This window comes from Sabethes cyaneus, chromosome 1 (assembly GCF_943734655.1).
Source record: "Sabethes cyaneus chromosome 1, idSabCyanKW18_F2, whole genome shotgun sequence".
NCBI classification, from domain to species: domain Eukaryota; kingdom Metazoa; phylum Arthropoda; class Insecta; order Diptera; family Culicidae; genus Sabethes; species Sabethes cyaneus.
The window spans coordinates 166,509,920-166,530,684 of record NC_071353.1 but is presented as its reverse complement, the minus strand read 5'-3'; the positions used below and the strand labels follow the sequence as shown (position 1 = coordinate 166,530,684).

General features: G+C 40.4%; 1 protein-coding gene across 1 annotated transcript; it reads left to right on the top strand.

Moving 5' to 3' along the window:
- Positions 1-19,142: 19,142 nt before the first annotated feature.
- Positions 19,143-20,520, top strand: LOC128732590 (thiamine transporter 1-like). Its single transcript, XM_053825872.1, has 2 exons — positions 19,143-19,653; positions 19,714-20,520. The coding sequence occupies exons 1-2, from the start codon at positions 19,143-19,145 to the stop codon at positions 20,502-20,504; spliced, it is 1,302 nt and encodes a 433-aa protein (XP_053681847.1). The 3' UTR covers positions 20,505-20,520.
- Positions 20,521-20,765: the final 245 nt, after the last annotated feature.

Here is a 20,765-nt window from a genome sequence, read left to right as displayed (position 1 = left end):
ATTGTTCGCCGCCACCAGCGTTTCCAAGTACACGGATTCATCTACTACTTCTAGTACTACCCTTCTTTCAGCCACCACTTTTCATGCATTTGGCTATTGAATTATTCTACTTTTGATTCAATTCTCTTTGCACCCGCTTTCAGTCCCCCCCCCCGGAGCACAGTTGTTATAAACTAGTTGTGGTAACCGATTAATGACTAATTTCAATAATAAATAGGTTGCAGTAACCAAAAGTGATAAAAATGTGCTACTTGAGCCGCTGGGTTACCCTTGACGATCACCGAAATTTTCAAAGCGGAAACTGTTGAGTGTGATAAATAACGTCGATGGTTGCTAACCAATCGCTCCGCGCACTTTTGTTCTACAAACTGTGAAAGCTATCACCTATGTTGGGGAAGAATAAATGCCTAATGCGAAAAATGTACATTCAGGCAAACTGAAAAGTTCTTGATATTAGGTCAAATATATAAACTTAGCGAAGGTGAGAGTCGAACTCACAGCTCCCAATCTCTAGTTGAGCGTGTTATTTAACCAATTACACCACTAAGCCGTCTTTACTCTGTGATCTAAAAAATTAAAAGTTTCGTTTAGTGACAAATGACGAAAAGCATAACTTTATTCTTTCTGGGAGAAAGAAGCGAATAGAATAGCTTACTTTAATACTGTATTTAGTAAGTAAAGGATAATTATTATTAAAAAACGGATTTGCGTAGCACTCGTAAAATTGCTGAAAGGTACAATAAGAAGTATATTAAAAATGAAAGATTTGGTTTATTACTGTTATGCTGTCCATAAGAACTAACATTTTTCACTTAAACGGCAGATAGAAATTTTTATCATTATATGCGTTGATGGCATGAAATTCTTCACTTCTCTGCTTTCACTTTCTGATCGTAGTGATATTTACATTTACTGCCGCTACTCGCATATCAGTCCCATTTTCTATGGAGTATCTTATATAGAAAAATGGATTTCTGTCTGTCTGTCTGTGTGTCGGGATGTTCCTTATAGAATCAAAAACTACTGAACCAATCGGCGTGAAAATATGCATGTACAGGTTTTTGGGGCCAGGAAAGGTTTTAGTGCTGGTTAGAAACCCCTTCCCCCACTAAGAGGGGGGGCTCCCATACAAATGAAACACAAATTTCTGCATAACTCGACAACTAATCAAGCAAATAGAACAAAATTTGGCATGTGGGTGTTTTCGGTGACAAGAATTTATTCTATGGTAAATTGAGACCCCTCCCCTCTTTATAAGGGGAATTATAACTCCTCTCCTCTTTAAAAGGGGGGGCTTCCATACAAATTTCCTCATAACTCGAGAACTAATCAAGCAAGTGGAACCAAATTTGGCATGTGAAAGTTTTCGAGGGCAAGAATATTTTCTATAGTAAATTAGGACCCCTCCCCACTTTAAGAGGGGGGGCTCCTGTACCAAAGAAACACAATTTTCCTCATAACTCGAGAAGTAATTAAGCAAATGGAACCAAATTTGGCATGTGGGTGTTTTTGGAGACAAACATTTTTTCTATGATGAACTGGAACCCCTCCCCGTTTTAGGAGGGGGGGATTCTATACACATGAAATACAAATTTCCTCATAACTGAAGAACTAATCAAGCAAATGGAACAAAATTTGGCATGTGAAAGTTTTCGAGGGCAAGAATATTTTCTATGGTGAATTAGGACCCCTCCCAACTTTAAGAGGGGGTGCTTCTACTCAAATGAAATACAAATTTCCTCATAATTCGAGAACTAATCAAGCAAATGGAACCATATTTGGCATATGGGTGTTTTTGGAGGCAACCATTTTTTCTATGATGAATTAGGACCCCTTACCTTTTTAAGAGGGGGGGCTCTCATACAAACGAAATACAAATTTCCTCATAACTCTAGAACTAATCAAGCAAATGGAACCAAATTTATCATGAGGGTGTTTTTGTAGGCAAGAATATTTCCTATGGTATATTTTCTATGGATTTCCCCACTTTAAGAGGGGGGGGGGCTCCTATACAAATGAAAAACAAATTTCCTCATAACTCGAGAACTAATCAAGCAAATGGAACCAAATTTGACATGTAAGTGGTTTTGGACGCAAGATTTTTTTCTATGGTGAATTGAGACCCCTCTCTTCTTCAGAAAGCGAGTTATGGCCCATCTCCCCTTTAAGAGGGTGGGCTTCCATACAAATGAAATGCAAATTTCCTCTTATCTCGAGAACTAATCAATCAAATGGAACCAAATTTGACATGTGGGAGTTTTAGATGGCAGAAATTTTTTCTATGGTGAATTACGACCCCTTCCCCTTTTAAGAGGGGAGCTTCCATACAAATGAAATTCAAATTTCCTTATAACTTGAGAACTAATCAAGCAAATGGAACCAAATTTGGCATGTGGGAGATTTTGGAGTCTTGAATTTATTTTACGATAGTTAGAGACCTCTCACCCCTGTGGTAGGGGGATATGGACACTCATACAAATAAAACAGAAATTTTTGTGAAACTCAAAAACTAATCGAACTCGAGAAATTCGAGACTCTTCCATAAAACATTAGTCAATAACAAGACCACAAAAACTATCTATAGTAACACTAGATCATTCAGGACGAGACGGCCGCGAGTGTTGCCGGCGACCCGCCGTCAGAAGCGCCGCCCTCTGGGGGGAGGCAACTCCTCGCAGAAATCACTACTGTATAGGTTTATTTGTTTTCAAAGGTCTATCTGGGTTTTCCGAAACGAGCGACAGCGAATAAGGAGAGGATCGCGAAATGGTACTTTCCACAAAAACGTTTTCCGTGAAATGGTACATTCCGCTTAAGGTTTTTCGCAAAATGATATTCGGCGAAATGTTGTACAATCGTGACGAATATTACTATCCGCTTTCTGGCTATGCAATGAGGGGACAGGGGAGTTGTTTTCTGCTTTACTGTGAGGAAAAATTGCAAATTTGTATATTAAACTGCCTATTCCTGGTAACTAATAAGCATTAACATAAGCAACAAATCAGCGTATCTGGCATTTTATACTGTACGTTGTTGTATATTAGCTTTTTGACTGCGTAGGTGTTGTAAATTGGCATCCAAAATTGTACTCAAATTCTTCGTGTCGGTAATTAGCTGTAAATTAGCATTGTGAGCACTATAAGAAGGTTATCAGTAAAGTAGCTGTATATTTTGCCAAAATAGCATTTAAGTAGCATTTAAGGCGACTTAAATGCTTATTAGCCTACATTTGAATAGCATTGGTGATGCTTATTGGTTACCTGGGATGCTTTCATAGTTACGTAACTGCCAAAATGAATCATCTAAGGTTGAACTCCTCAGAAACTTCCAAACTCGAGATTGTGACAAAGATCATCCGAGATTCATGATTTATGTACAACACATGTGGTTATGTGGTTAATTTGTGGCAATACGAAGTTTGTCGGGTGAGCTAGTCCTATATAAATGTGACTGTTTTCCTGGATGGAGCACGACAAAATGGCTAAGACTTTTCATTTTTATTTTGGCAATTCCGTAATACTTCAAAATCAAGCGAATAATATTGTTCTTTATAATCAAGTAGAAGGAATTCTTCAATATGCTCTTTTTACGCGACAAATAAAAACTCTTGGTCATTTGATCCTCCAGAAAGCGATGAAAAATGACTAAAATAAATAAAAAAGTAACGAAAAGACAACGGAATGTTGACGAAAATGTGAATAAAAATCAATGGAACAGTGATAAAAAAGAGAAAAAAATTCGGCAAAAAGATGCCAAAAAACTGCATCACGAAACACGATAAAAATGGGAAAGAGACATTTAAAAAGTTTCAAACAGAAGATAAAACATGCAACAAAAGACTACGAAAAGATGGCGAATAATACGTCGTCAAAAGCACGCCAAAAGAATAACGAAACGACAAGAGAAAAACAACATTTTTATTGTCTAGGCAACAAATAGGACGAAAGATAATAAAATGAGAACAATGTCATAAAACGAAAATACGATGGAAAGTTGGCAAAAGGACCATGAAAAGACAATCCAGCTTTTTACAAGCCATAATGGCGGACGTGTTCGTAATATTTGAACAGCATTTTTGACATTTCCCTAATACATCGCACGTTTTCTTTCCGTTCATTCCTTTAGTTTTACCGTGAACGCGTGGAAACAAGACGTACGATGTATTAGTGAAATGTCAAATATGCCGTTCAAATATTACGAACACGTCCGCCACTATGGCTCGTAAAAAGCTGGATAAAAATATAACAGAGAATCCAGCTTTTTACGCGCTATAATGGCGGACCCTATAAATTGTGTTCGTAATATTCGAACCATCTTTTTGACAACTCTGCATCCATCAAAACTGGGCACTCTTCTCCTGTACGGTAGTGTTGCTCTTTCTTTCGTTTACGCAAAAGAAGGAGAGCAATAGTTTTGTTTACATTTCGCACATTTTTGCTCTCCTTCTTTGGCGTAAACGAAAGAAAGAGCACGGTAGGGTTGCAAGAGAAAAGTGCCAGATTTGATGTATGCAGAGTTGTCAAAAAGATTGTTCGCATATTACGAACACAATTTATAGCGGCCACCATTATAGCGCGTAAAAAGCTGGATAGACATTGAGTCTATTAATCTAAAGCCAAGATCCAACAGTCCGGCATTCTCACAAAATGTCCTGCCCATGGTACCCTTCCAACTTTCTGGATACTTTGTTCGCCGAATCCAGCTTTTTACGAGCCATAATGGAGGACGTGTTCGTAATATTTGAACAGCATTTTTGACATTTCCTTAATACATCGCACGTTTTCTCTCCGTGCGTTCACGGTAGAGGAATGTACTAAAGGAATGTACGGAAAGAAAACGTGCAATGTATTAGGGAAATGTCAAAAATGCTGTGCAAATATTACGAACACATGGGCCATTATGGCTGATAAAAAGCTGGATACACTGTCCTCATATACACCGCCAAAGATGGTCTTATACTGCTTGGAGAAAAGTGTTTATTCATAATTTCATATGGTTACGGTAACTTAGCTTTAATCACCGCCTACTAGAGCGTTTTCATACATCAGAATCAGAGAAGTTCTGCTATAGAGGTTAAGACGATTGTATTCTGTTAGCTATCCAGCTTTTTACGAGCCATAATGGCGGACGTGTTCGTAATATTTGAACAGCATTTCTGACATTTCCCTAATACATCGCACGTTTTCTTTACGTACATTCCTTTAGTTTTACCGTGAACGCTCGGAAAGAAAACGTGCGATGTTTTAGGGAAATGTCAAAAATGCTATTCAAATATTACGAACACGTCCGCCATTATGGCTCGTAAAAAACTGAATAGTTAACACGATTGGACACCGTGTTTGTTGCCACTAAAATTGCCATCAAAATGTCTGGTCACGACACATAATAATGAAGGAAATGACCTCATTGCTGGAGCAAGCAACGAAGATGTGCCACCCGCATCGATAAGCGAAGTTAAAGAAGCTATCCAGCAGTTGAAGAACAACAGCATCAGCGGGAAAGGATGGTATTGGATGGATACGGAACGACTACCGGAGGAGTGGAAAGACACTACCGCCTAGAAAGTGTTTTCCCAAGTCATCTTCCATCGACTATCGCCAATAGATTCGTGGGATATTATTAGGCCTTCTTTATCGAGGATCGACCTACAACAGGCCAAATCTTCACCCTGGTGGCAGATCCTCCAGAAGTGCCGCAAATTCTGAGTCCCCACGGATCACCTGTTCATTGATTTCAAAGCTGCATATGATAGTGTAATCCAACAAGAGCTATGAAAAATACTGGAGAAATACGGCTTTCCGAGTATGCTTACTAGACGTCATGGCTACGATGCATGGGATCCAGTGCTGTGTGAGAATCTCGAGTGGGTTGTCGGACCCATTCGAATCTCACAGGGGGCTTCAACATTATACAACGCTTAAAGGTCTTATAACACGAGCGGTGATCGAAAAGCGGGGCCCGTTTTTCAATAAAGGCAGTCAATTTATTTGCATTTCTGACGACGTGAATGCTGTCGGCAGAACATCTGAGGCGGTGGAAGGTCAGTACACCACACTAAAACGCGAAGCAGAGAAGATTGGGTTGAAGAAGAATGCGTCTAAAACGTAGTATATGCTGGCGGGCGGGATCGAGTGCGACAGGGCCCGCTTAGGCGGTACCATGGTAATCGACGGGGATAAATTTGAGGTACTCGACGAGATCGTATACCTTGGCTCACTGGCAACAGAGGCAACAATGCCAGCCCTGAGATTAAAAGGGGTATTATCAGCGAGAGTCGGGCCTACTACGAACTCCACAAACACATGCGTTCGAGCACTCTGAGCCTCCGTACAAAGTGCACTCTGTACAACACGCTAGACCGGTTGTCCTCTACGAGCGTGGACGTTGCTAGAAGAGGACCTGCGAGTACTCGGAGTTTTCGAACGGTGGGTGCTAGGACATGTTGCTAGAACGCCGGACAACTATTCTGAAAAACTAGAAGATATACAGCCCTAAGGATTGTACGAAAGGATGACGTAGGACTATATCAGAGCATTAGATCAAGGACTAATGTAAACTGCATTTCTGGCATATGTATGTTTATACGAATCTGTTAGTGCCATTGTTTAAGTGAATGTTTAAAAGAGAAGAGCGAAATATTCAGATTCAATTCTTCATTGAATGCGATGGTGGCTATGAAAATACGAGGACGGGGGTTAATAAGTACAAGGCCTGCAACCAATGAGACAGAGATTTCTTTAAAAAATCACTTGTGTGCATCATAAAGGTTGAAATGATAATGAATGACCAGCCCACAGATTATTGTACTATTGAATATGATTATACGTAGTTTGACATGTTTCAATAATTTTACTCTAACTAGCTTGTCGCCTTTAAAAGGGCCATTGGTTGCAAATAATATTAAAGTCAAAGCACGTTCTTCGCAAATATGACGTGCCATTCGAATGTCCTTCTCTTTTGACATGAATGGCAACAGGCACGCAAGTTAGCTGCGTCAATTCACTGTCTTTTGCTCCGAGACGATTTTACTAGTTTACTTTCACAGCTTAGCGCTTGTTACATAGCTACAAATTTACAATTTATTTACAAATTTGGCTCATTCGCAAAAATTACTGTTTTATTTGTATGAGAGTCCTTATCCTCAAACCATCCTAAAATAAATTCATGCCTCCAATAACCCCCACATGTCAAATTTGGTTCCATTTGCTTGATTAGTGAGGAAATGAGTTATGAGGAAATTTATATTTCATTTGTATGGGAACTCCGCCTCTTACGTCCTCTTAAAATTGTTCTCTACCCCCCCTAAAATTGCTGGTCATTTTATCTATCCAACGACATGTAAATTGTTCAGTTTCGTTCAGTAGTTTGGTAGTTATTAACATTTGAAATCTTTCATTCAAACGTTACACTTCTATTTTCGTTTTCACAAAGTGCTACCCAGTCCCAGTATAGTAAACAAAGACGTAGTCCTACGTCAAAAATGGTTTCCAGACTAAGTAAGTAAGTAGGTAAGATTGCCTCTACCTTCGCAAAGTTTCTGGAACGATGCTGAAAGTGGAACGAACCCACCATCAAAGGAAGGTTTTATCGTATCGAGAAATACTTCAACTCTGACAGTGATTTGCCGAAATTTTGCTAGAAAACGAATGAAAGTAAATTAAAATGTTCCATGTTTTATTTGTTAAACTGTCACGGTTAAATCTAGCGGTGGTGCTAGTGAGTGACCAACATCGGGTAATTAAGCAACATTTAATAGCCTATTTAAACGGCCGAAAGCAGGAAAAGGCAGGCGGAAATGTACGTGTGTCTTTGGCTTCCGGAGGTAACCATTCTTCACGCAAGCATCCTTAGCGTTTTCTTTTTAATTTCATACTATAGAACATTCTGTCCAAAAAAAAAAGAGAATAATTTTAAGGCAGTCCAGTCACGCTGCCAATTTACCACTCTAGAAAGTATGGGGCTGGGCTGGAGCAAGCAATGGAAACGGAATCGGTTATCGGCAACAGAACAGAGAATCCGGTCTACGATTGCGGGTGGCGAAACCATCGACGCAATAATTTTCGCATTCACTCTCATCTACAACGCCGGGCACGTTGCATTGACAGTCAATTCATGTTTATTGCATTATTTATCCCGCGAGCCACTCTGGGCTTCGTTCGATGTTCTGCCCTCTCACAGCGCGTAGGAAATGCCTCACGTTCCTGGCGGCCGTTTCCGGGTTGTTTTGACTCCAAGGTTCGATGAGCGCCTGAACGCGCGCCTGAAATGTCTAATCAATTGTTACGATCAGCAGTGAATGGTTGATGATAGTGAGGAAGGCGTATTTCAAATTACACATCGTTGAGAAGCGACCATTTTCCTATCCATCATGTACATGCTGTCACTTATTGCGTTTGTCACTCTTTCGCCGTGACCGAGCGAAAATCCGTTCGGTAACTGATTAGCTTTTGATTGTGGTGTTTTGTCAGTATAAGCGAATATATTGACGACAGTCGCTAAAAGGATTACCAATATCTCATCGTCATTGTTAGCATCCTGTTATTGTGACGCCATCTTGCCATCGCCGTCAACTGACTCCTTGTTTACATTTTGGACTGCTTTTATCTTTGTTATAATATAACAATGGTTTAGAAATTAGTCGAAAAACATGAAGTTAATCCGAGGCCGAGTCATCATATATCAATGGATAGAGTGTTCCGACATTTCGTTTAAAAGCTATCAACAAGAATGTGAAACTACGTGATGCGATTTTCTCCGGAACCACACAACCGATTTGGAACGATCTTAGTACCAAATGAAAGCTCTATCATCAATTTTCAGTCAGTCGCGCAGGATACCAAACTATGAAATATCACATTGGCGATCTACTGCCAAATTGAACCTTCGGTGTGGTTGAAGTAAGAGAAAATAAATATATTTCTGAGTGCGATTTACACGGGAATGGCAAATGTTTTGGATTTGTGTTGTTTTGCTGAAGGATTTGGGTTGCACAAAGGGGTACAAGTGGATAATATATTGCTGTTTTGTTTTTTTCCACAAATTCAACCCTTCAATTGCCCATCCGATGCAGGTTTTTAGTAGTTCGATTCTCGATTGATCGTTGGAAGTTTCTTTCGCTAGTGCAATGGTTCATTTATTCGTGCTAGTGGCGTACGACTCCACTGTGAAGATGTGGTGGCACGGTGTAAAAAGGTGTAAGTTGTAAAAATTGAACTGGTAAAAAAATAACCAAGCTTGAAGCTTGATTAAGGTTGAGCCGGTGAAAGACCATGACCGAAGTTGAGCCAGAAAAAAACTATGGCCAATGTTAATGAACGCCGAGCGCGAGAGAGAGAGAGAAAGAGAAGAGAGAGAGTCCATGGTCAAACCATATTAAGATTGAGCAGGGAAAGGCCCATCCCGAGTAACAATTTGGGTTTTATTATAGTCTTATGATGGCATTTACAACCAAAATTGGTCATAAAAACCACCATAAGAGTACAATAAAACTCACATTGTTGCATGGGATGGTAACGTGTTAGAGTTGAGTTGGGAGAAGCCTAAAGCTAACACCATTGAAGATGAAGATTAAGGATGAATCTAAGGCCAATGTTTTGAAAACGTTAATTTATTATGACCTTGACTTCAGGAAGGTAAAGTTCAGAAATATATCATATCATTGATAAGATATGGTAGAGACGGATATGCGTATCTTACAAACCCGGTGAAGTAAACGAGGAGTTTTATGATCTTCTTGGGAGGACATATGGAGTTGGAGAGTGCCCAAGACATGACATAAAGATAGGCATCGGGGATACAATACAAATACACAGGTCGTACGCGAAGATTTCCTTTATTCCGTTATTGGTCGAGAAAGCTTCCATCCTATCACAAATGACAATAGCCTGCGGCTAAACAACAACAGTTGGAAAGGACGGCATCCCAGCCGAACTTTTTAAACTCGGGAACAAACGGCTGTATTGTGCAATCCATCAGGTGGTATAACCTGATGGATTGCACAATACAGCCGTTTGTTCCCAACTTTAAAACTGTGGCGTGGACTGAGGAGGAATTATCGAGGCATTAGTCTCCTCAATTCTGCATAAAAAATTCTCTCCCGCATCCTGTTGCTCAGACTGAGGCCGTTGCAGGAAACCTTTGTTGGCGAATATCAGTGCGATTTTCGAGAGGGACGTTGTACGACGGACTAAGCGTTCACCTTCGTTGCATCCTCGATAAATTCCGGAAATTCAACTTGCAGACTCACCATTTGCCTATAGATTTCAAAGCGATGTACGCTTCAGTAAAACGAAATGAGCTGTGGTAGATTATGCTTGAACATGGTTTTCCACCAAAACTGATTAGGCTGATACGTGCTACTTTTGATGGTTCAAAATCATGCATCAGGATAGCGGGTGAGACATTGGACTCGTTTGTGACGTTGAAGCAAGCTGACGGACTATCGAATTTGCTGTTCAACATCGCATTGGAAGGTGCTATCCGAAGGGCAGGCGTGCAAAGAAGCAGTACCATAATCTCACATACTCCTAGGGTTTGCGGACGACATCGAAATTATCGGTGGTAACCGTAGAGCTGTGGAAGAAGCGTACATGCATCTTAAAGAGGAAGCTACGAGGATAGGGCTTATCACAAATTCTACCGAAACAAAAGGTATGGTGGCTGGTAGAGAGCATGTCATGCTTAGCATGGTACCCCTTCGGGTGTCGGAACTGCGGGAGTGATACATGGAGATAGTTTTGAGGTGGTCGACAAATCTGTTTACCTTGGTACGGTAGTGTTATGTGACAACGATGTGAGTCGTGTAGTAAAAAGGCGAATAGCGGCTGCCAACAGTGCCTTCTACGGATTATGTAGCCAACTCCGTACAAAACTCCCGCTCTATAAGACGCTGATTCTCTCGGTGATACTCTATGGACACAAAACGTGGACGTTGAAAGTGAGCGACCGACGAGCTCTTGCCCGCTTAGGCGCGTCCGGCAGAAATCGAACAAAATTCTGGCAGCGAAAAACTTTCTCTGCCAGACATTCTGCCGGATTTGTGGCCCCCGTCACCCGTGAAAACTAGCAGAAATGCAACATCCGATTCGGGCAGAAAATTCGCCTTACGGTTTTTCTGCCGGATTTCCGTTCGATTTCTGCCAGAGGTTTCGAATAAAAACCGGTTTTGTACCGATTCAGCTTTCCCTCCGTTTTTAAGGGGTAGAAGCAGCGGACTGTAGCAGCAAGAAGCGTGCAATAAACAGGTTAACAATTAAATTATACCTGCTTTGTCATGTTCCATATTATTCTCTTACCTTTTGCCCAAAACTGATGAACCTCTTTTCTCCTGCCTCAAAGTGTCACATTTGACTTAAACAGAATCGAGCGAAAAATGAAGACAGTTTCTGTTCGATTTCTGCCAGGCATCCGACTTTTTCGTAAGGGGGTGGCATTTATGAGCGTAAGATTTGCGCAAGCGCATCAATCGTGAAATATTCCAAGTATACAAAAATGCAGATATTGTGAAACGAATGAAGCACGGCAGGCTACAATATGGGCTGGCCACGTAGCAAAGATGCCAGATGAGAGACCAGCGAAAACAATATTTAGCAGAGAATCCGACAGAAGCAGTCATCCCGTACCCGTTGGATGAGCGCTGTTGACGTGGATGCTAGAGCAGAAGGGTATTAGAAGCGACTGGAGAGAAACGTAGAGACGGCTCCTGAATTCGGCGGAGATTCGATCAGCGGATTGTCACCGAAAAAGTAAAAGGTTATGTGTGAGAGTTGATGAATTTCATTATAAATAACAAGAATAATTTATCGACTGTACTAACAATGAAAATAATCTGACCTGATCTGATCTGACGGACCTGAAATAATATCATATTGAATTGTTTTCATTTTACGCAGGGGGAGGATGTGGCATCCTGGTATTTACACCATATTAGACGATGTGCAAGGAATGTATAAAGCGTGTGGTTTGCGCATTATTTGGGTAATTTTCGGAAGCGTGTGACTATAATAGAGAAAGTGACAGGAGGTTGGAGGTTGGACAGGATAACAAATCACAGAGGATTATAACTGTTTTAACACTGCGAATGTATCTGCAAAATTTCATGGGAATTGGTTTTGCCAGTCAAAATGTCAATTGATAAATTTGAAATTAAAATAATTGATGAAATCTTACTTGCTCAAATCAATAGCAACCTACTCATACTTACTCAGAAATTTAATGAAAAAAGTATCCAAAATTTAGAAGTGGTCAGATTTTTTTTTCAAATTTTGAAAACGTTCCTATTTATTTTTATCGAATTTTAATACCACATTTTTCATTTGGCGTTTGGGTAGTCTCTTTCTGGGACAGAAAGGGCCCTCAAACCGTCGTTTAGCCAAAACTTTTTTTTCCAATCACAACTTTTGAACGATTGAACCAATTTTCATTAATTTGATACCAAACGAAAGGTATTATTATTATTTTTATTATTATTTATTTATTTACTTCAACTGACACTCAGTCTAAATGAAGATGCAATACTAAGTGAAAGAGGCCCCGGGTTTGTTGGCATCTCGAGGCTACCGAGGACAGAAGAATAACTAACATTGCTAGCCAGCCAGCACACGACAGGCTCTCAATTGACGGTGTACAATTCTGCCAGCAAGATCTCACCGGAGGAACGGAACCGAGGAGGGGCGAGAAAACGTGTTCGATTGGCTTACTGGAGCCTGTTTTTATTACTGAGCCGACAATCGAAAGTGACTTATGGCTAGGAACTGGTTAGGTTTCTCTAGCTCTGGAGGTAATCTATCGTCCGAGTTGGATAAAGGAATTAAAAGTTATTTGTTCCGTTGTTAAAACTTATTTTTTCACGATTTGTATCATTGCGGCTGCGCTACCATTAGGAACAGTTTTGCTTGTAGTTTTTGAATTAGACATGTAGGGTACCGCACTGTTTCTTCAGCCTACTTCTCTTTTTGTCTTTTTCCATATACTAGGGGGAAAAACTATCACTAATTGCGGTGGGGTTGCTGAAGAGAACGGATTTCACTGTACAGTCGACCAGCATCCTTGCGACGTGACCGGCCCACCGTAGTCTTCCAACTTTCGCCTGATGTACGATGGGAATCTATCCTAGTAGTGCCTGCAACTCGTGTCTCATAGTATCCCTGCGCTACTCTCCGCTTTGCGTTTGTACTCCGCCAAAAATAGTCCGCATCACCTTTCGTCCAAATGCACGTATGTCTTCCATAAGCAAAGTTACTGTCTCAAGTCCGTGGAGGACTACCGGTTTGATTAGCTTTTTGTACATCGTCAGTTTTGTGCGGCGGTGTATGCTCCTTCATCGAAGGCATTGTAGGCCCGAATTTCAGCTTGAAGGCTTCTTCTAATCTCCTTACTCGTATTATTGTCGGCGGTGACCAGAGATCCCAAGTATATGAACTCATGAACTACTTCGAGTTCAACGCTGTCAATAGTCATTGTCCGTGAGAGGTGAACGTGGTTTTCTTTGGAGCTTCTTCCTATCATATAGGGTAATTTGCCAATGATCGCACAGCTAAGCCTCTGGGTTTTGAGTTTTAACGATATTTGCTAAACAAATAATTACAAATAGACAGAAACATAAAAATCTGTATCAGATACAAAATATGTTCACATTACATGGCCATTTTCACGAAATAAATAACCTTTTCGTGCAAAAATATGTGATTTTTTGACATCGCTTGAATGCCCAATCGTTGAACAGTTCTGAAACCGTATTGCCCTATAGTTGGACACTTATTGTCCAATGGTTGGACATGCAATACATTGCACCGATCTCAAAGTTAATTTGATGGCTTACTATTAAGAATGAATACATTTTAAGATATATTCAAAAAATAATCAGCAATTAGTCAACATGTTATTAATTTTCAATATATTTCTTAAGGGATATTATTTTCCCCTTTTAAACTTCGACACTCTTATCCTTCATTTCTGTTGCTTTCCCGCAAATTTTTCTCTCTTTACGGTTCCCTCGAAGCATACTTTTTCCTAGTCTTCTATTTCCTGCGGCCTCATGGCAAGAATTGTTTTTTACAAAGGAAACTATGTTTGTTTCTCACCTGGTTACTCAAAACAAATTTGTTAGCAAGATAATAATCTGAAAAACTGCGAATATCCGTTTCCTTACAAAATGCACCATTTATCTTCGTTTCATCATTGAACCTTTATTTATAAAAGAAATAAAATTATAAAATTTATACTTTTTCAAAAGTAATGATAAAAAATTATTTAGCTCTCAAAAAATATGAAAAACTAGCTTGCCATTGTTGGCGAAAATTTAGAAAACAAAATATTTTCAACGTTATATAAAAAAAATTGTTTCAACCCAATATTAATCTACAATATTCATAGAAGTATCTTGCGTTTGCTGTCCTTATGGTAATGACCGGAACGATTCGGTGATTCAAACTTTTTAAACTACTTTTGCCTATGATCGTTCATCTCGTTTCGATGCCCACTCGCCGGATCTCACCTTCAATAGCGTAGCTAAATAACATACAGAACTGTGCATCCCCTTGCCCCAAGCCTAAGCGCGATTCAGGGGGACTCGACAGTTCCCCCAAAACACGCATATAGCACATCACTCACTCCAGGGTGGCTTGATCAGCTGCGTCATTTTCTCCGCGAAACCTTTCTTGTGCATTATCTGCCATAGCTGGTTGCGCTCGACTGTATCGTATGCTGCCCTGAAATTAACGAAAATATGATGCGGTGGCACATTGTACTCCCGACATGTCTGGAGGATTTGTCGGAGAATGAAAACTTGATCCGTAGTAGTACGGGCCCCCATAAAGCCCGCCTGATAATGTCCTGCGGATTCTCTTGCTATTGATGATAGACGACGTAACAAAATCTGGGAGAGCACCGTGAGGCGGCGTTGACCAGCGTAACGCCACGGTAGTTAGAGCAATCGAGCCGATCGCCGTTTTTGACGTAGGACTACGTCTTTAATTGGGGTGATTGGGGTACACTTGATTCCAGATCTACGGATTTATCCGTAGTTCTACGGATTTAGGAATTTTCTACGGACCTACGGATCAAGTGCTCAAAACTACGGTTTTTTATAAACTTTGCGGAAAAAAATGAAAGTTTCATTTAGTGACCAAAAGCAAAAGTACGCTACATGCAGCATACAAAAGCATAACTTTATTCTTTCTGAGAGCATAAAACGAGCAGAATAGTTAACTTTAATGAGATGTACGCTGTCAATATGAACTAGCATTTTTCACTTTGACGGCAGATAGAAAGTTTCATCATTATATGCGTTAATGTAGTAGTAGTAGTAGTAGTAGTAGTAGTAGTAGTAGTAGTAGTAGTAGTAGTAGTAGTAGTAGTAGTAGTAGTAGTAGTAGTAGTAGTAGTAGTAGTAGTAGTAGTAGTAGTAGTAGTAGTAGTAGTAGTAGTAGTAGTAGTAGTAGTAGTAGTAGTAGTAGTAGTAGTAGTAGTAGTAGTAGTAGTAGTAGTAGTAGTAGTAGTAGTAGTAGTAGTAGTAGTAGTAGTAGTAGTAGTAGTAGTAGTAGTAGTAGTAGTAGTAGTAGTAGTAGTAGTAGTAGTAGTAGTAGTAGTAGTAGTAGTAGTAGTAGTAGTAGTAGTAGTAGTAGTAGTAGTAGTAGTAGTAGTAGTAGTAGTAGTAGTAGTAGTAGTAGTAGTAGTAGTAGTAGTAGTAGTAGTAGTAGTAGTAGTAGTAGTAGTAGTAGTAGTAGTAGTAGTAGTAGTAGTAGTAGTAGTAGTAGTAGTAGTAGTAGTAGTAGTAGTAGTAGTAGTAGTAGTAGTAGTAGTAGTAGTAGTAGTAGTAGTAGTAGTAGTAGTAGTAGTAGTAGTAGTAGTAGTAGTAGTAGTAGTAGTAGTAGTAGTAGTAGTAGTAGTAGTAGTAGTAGTAGTAGTAGTAGTAGTAGTAGTAGTAGTAGTAGTAGTAGTAGTAGTAGTAGTAGTAGTAGTAGTAGTAGTAGTAGTAGTAGTAGTAGTAGTAGTAGTAGTAGTAGTAGTAGTAGTAGTAGTAGTAGTAGTAGTAGTAGTAGTAGTAGTAGTAGTAGTAGTAGTAGTAGTAGTAGTAGTAGTAGTAGTAGTAGTAGTAGTAGTAGTAGTAGTAGTAGTAGTAGTAGTAGTAGTAGTAGTAGTAGTAGTAGTAGTAGTAGTAGTAGTAGTAGTAGTAGTAGTAGTAGTAGTAGTAGTAGTAGTAGTAGTAGTAGTAGTAGTAGTAGTAGTAGTAGTAGTAGTAGTAGTAGTAGTAGTAGTAGTAGTAGTAGTAGTAGTAGTAGTAGTAGTAGTAGTAGTAGTAGTAGTAGTAGTAGTAGTAGTAGTAGTAGTAGTAGTAGTAGTAGTAGTAGTAGTAGTAGTAGTAGTAGTAGTAGTAGTAGTAGTAGTAGTAGTAGTAGTAGTAGTAGTAGTAGTAGTAGTAGTAGTAGTAGTAGTAGTAGTAGTAGTAGTAGTAGTAGTAGTAGTAGTAGTAGTAGTAGTAGTAGTAGTAGTAGTAGTAGTAGTAGTAGTAGTAGTAGTAGTAGTAGTAGTAGTAGTAGTAGTAGTAGTAGTAGTAGTAGTAGTAGTAGTAGTAGTAGTAGTAGTAGTAGTAGTAGTAGTAGTAGTAGTAGTAGTAGTAGTAGTAGTAGTAGTAGTAGTAGTAGTAGGGGAAAGCCATCATCACTTCAAGGACTTGCCTATGTGTGTAGGTAGAATTACAGTAGATCCAAATTTGATTATCAAATGAATTTCACACTTATGCTGTTACAGAAGGGCCAAAAGGGATTGGGCGGACCCACAAGCAGAGGCACTTGTGCGCATTCCGGGGTTATAAGAGTCGCCTTCCAGCATAAGGATCCTTCCATGTAATAATCAATTTCGCTGTACCAACTTTAACCCACATGATGATTTGTTTGTTTTGAGTTGAAAAGTGCCATATTTGCTTCAAACCTTAAGGATTCAGGTTGACAATCCATTCCATCATCCAGCCTTCCACATTTATGATATCAATAATAATTATCACAGAACAGAAGTGGAAGTCCGAACGATTCGGCGATCAAAACTGGTGGCAGTCTGTTTTGTTATTTTTCTTTGGGAAGGTTTTCGTATAAAAGCGAATAATAGCAATATAAGCAGAACGCTCGCTGCCAATCGCATAGCAGCTTTCATATGCTTTCGTGTGCATTCGTAAGCGTTTGGGTGTTTTCGTGGAAAAAAGTGACTCACCACCGCCAGGTTCGCTAGTATCTGCAGAAAGTAGCATGTAGATGTTTGGATTTTAACTTCCACTTCTGTTCTGTGGTATTATTGTTTATATTTATTACCTGTCAGAAAAAGGGATATAAATCTTTGAGCTGACATCTGTTCTCCGTTTGTCGCACCGTCGAACGCATCAAACTGATACGATGATCCAGAATGAATGAATTGCTAGCATTAAAATGCGATTCCTCTTTTCAAGAGTAACTTCGTTAATAACATTCTGTTACCTACGTGCTCGTACGAGACTTCAGTTTTGATTAGGATCCGGGACTGCCCGGATAGAAATGCGTAATGAATATTAATGTAAAAACATTACGATTACAGTGAATTTTACTGTTTACAACACTTTATGCTGTAACTTCACTGTACCGTTCTTGGGAAAATTTTACATATAATTTGGCAACAATGCAAATTGTTTCGAATCAAATGGCCGCCGGAAATCATCTCTATCGAAGGTCCCATCCTTGGTTGAGGTTAGTTATTTTTAGTCACAAATTGTGCCTCTTCCTCCGTCTAATGTAGAAACCACCAATCGAGAAGTTTAATCTGACTCGTTTTACTGACGGGACGACAACACTATGCAGGCGCTTGCGACTTACGCTGTTCGTCTGTCAGCGTGTCAGCCGCGATTCTCAACGCGAGTGTTCGGGGAAAGGCTCCGTTTCTATGGAATAGACCAACCTCGTTGTTCTATGCAGGCTTCATTCTCGGTTTTTTGCTCAGTAGATGCTCATTTGACTGCAGCGCCTCAACGAAACAGAACTCGAAAAAGTAGTGTAAAGGGCAACTGTAGAGTTAATTATTATCTACATTATTGTTGAAGAAAGTATAGGTCTATCTTTTGTATTTGCGGTATTATGTCTCGACTTTGAATGAGGTCAGGCATACAATAACGGTAGATTTTACAATTGACGGAGGGCACGAATAAGGTTTAAGTAGGTGTACGGACCTCTTGTACTCTCCTTAATATGAGCGATGAATGCGGCTCGAAAATCATAATAGTTCGAAGTCTGTCAACTTCATTGTCATCATATCTTTTCAAAAACACGAAATACCGTAATTAATCAGCCGGTTTTATTTTGTCCTAGCAATCCGAAAGCCTACAATTTTATTTGTACAGCGATTGTATAACAAATTTCACTGTTTTTGGTTATTATTTGTATGGAAAAAAGCCGAAAAATTTAGTGCAACAGCACTTAATCACCCCCTTATTCGCTGTAAAATTGGCAGTTTACATTAAAATTTACTGTGAAAACAGCAATATTCATGGTAACTTCAGAGTAACTTTTACAAATATTTTCACTGTTTTAACGTGGTTTTTCGATGTTTTGTAACAGTGGAATTCAATGTTTCTTCGCTATACATTTTTATTCGGGTATGCGACCAGAACGTTGCCATGGTAATCACTATAATGTACAACTTTTCTTCTTGCTAACCATAAAATGAAACTCAAGTCCAGTGCCAATCAAATCTATCCGTACAAAGTCGAACAAAAACAACACCGTATACCACGAAAAACACTGAAACATTACAGTGGGTGGGTGAGAAAACGGCTTCTATTTTTATGTTTTTTTTTCTTCTGATTTTCCCACCTACCTCGTTCATTCGATTTAACCAATCTCTTGCTACAGTAAGCAACATACACAACATATACACCAACAAAAACCTACCGATCGAAAGCGATCGCCGTTGATCGCCGACGGTAAAACAACTTCCCTCCGTGCGCACGTCGGTTTTCTGAGATTAACGTCGTGCGCAGCACGTGTTCATCTTCACCGCCCGATGTTGGTCCATTTTCGGTCGACTTATCTCTGCCGCGGCCGGCATCGTCTCGGCGATAATCATCTTGCTGTGCGTGGCGGCATATTTAGTGTGGTGCGCTAGTGCAAACGAACCTAGTCGTGATGGAAAGGTGGAAACTAATTTCACTTATCCTGTGCATTTTCGGCTTTCTGAAGGAATTTCGCCCAAGCGAACCGTTTGTCTTTCAATTTCTAACCGGACCGTGGCACAACGTTACCGTCGAACAGGTCGTGCAGGATGTGTTTCCCATCGGCACGTACTCGTACGTGGCCCAGCTGGTGGTGGTTTTCCTGATAACGGACTACTTCCGCTACAAGCCGTTGATTATCGCTGGCGGCCTAGCTGGAACGACGGTTTGGTCTTTGTTTGTGTGGACCAGCTCGCTGAGGGCGCTGCAGCTGTTGGAGGTGTTCTACGGGACGTACATGGCGGCTGACATTGCCTACTGGACGTACATCTACGCAAAGGTGGACCGGAAGCACTACCAGAAGGTCACCTCGCATATTCGCTCGGCGACGCAGGCTGGACGGTTTCTGGCGGCCACAGCATCGCAGACTGTTATCTACTATGGCTTGATGGATTATCTTGGGTTGCATTATCTCTCGTTGGCGGGTGAGTAGTTTTGACAGTTAATTGAATAAGCGTCGGTTGCTTTGATGAGTGTTGTTTTAGCTCAAATCGCCACCACAGTTTGGGCCTTCCTGCTGCCTCCGGTACCGAAAAGTCTGTACTTCCACCGTCAAGAGCCGACCGCTGACGATGAGTTAAGAGCGTTACCAAACAATGAAAAACCTCCAAACATCGGATCTACATGTAACCGTGCGATTACTCTACTATGGTCTCACTTCAAAGCGGCGTACAGTAGCTTTACGGTCATTCGATACAGTCTATGGTACTCGTTGGCTGTCTGCTTTTATTATCAAATAACCTCCTACGTGCAGGCTCTGTGGTCCACCATCGGTGGTCCGGACACTGTTCTGTGGAACGGAGCCGTGGAAGCGATTCTTACGTTGATGGGTTCGCTAGTGGCGTTGCTCGCTGGATTTGTACCACCGGCTTTGCTAACGGTAAAACCAACTCTTTTCGGATTGGCAGCGATAGCCGCTCTGGAAGGTGCTGGTCTGCTAGTTGCGACCGCAACCTCAAGTCTGATGGTGTCCTACGCCGGTTACACCGTGTTCGGGATACTGCATTCGTTCGCAATCACGTTGGTGAGTTCGGAAATTGCAAAGCACATCTGCGACGACAGTTTTGCGCTGATCTTCGGCGTGAACACCTTGGTTGGACTGGTTTCGCAGACCCTGCTGACGATTGCCGTCGTCGACAGCGACGGTTGGCTTGCGTTGGATGTCCGTGGTCAATTTACCGTGTATGGGATCGCGTTTCTGACGATTGGTGTGCTGTTTGTGGGATTTCTGCTTGGGGAGTTTTATCGCGCCAGGCGGACCGAGCTCTCATCGTGAGAGAGTAGTGTGAAAATAAAACCATTTTAAACCGGAAGAACCAAGACTTTTATTTAACTCAAAAGCATACAATTTGCATTTCGGCTGAAATGCAGTCTATCCCTGGTGCTCTATTGGATTTCATACTTTTGTTCACTACTTTAATTCCATCCTCATTGCTCCTCAGAGTTTATTTATTTATTTATTAAGTCGACATCAATAGACTATAGTCCCAATGATGGATAAGTAGCTTAATCTAATAATAATCACAGTCAAGAAATT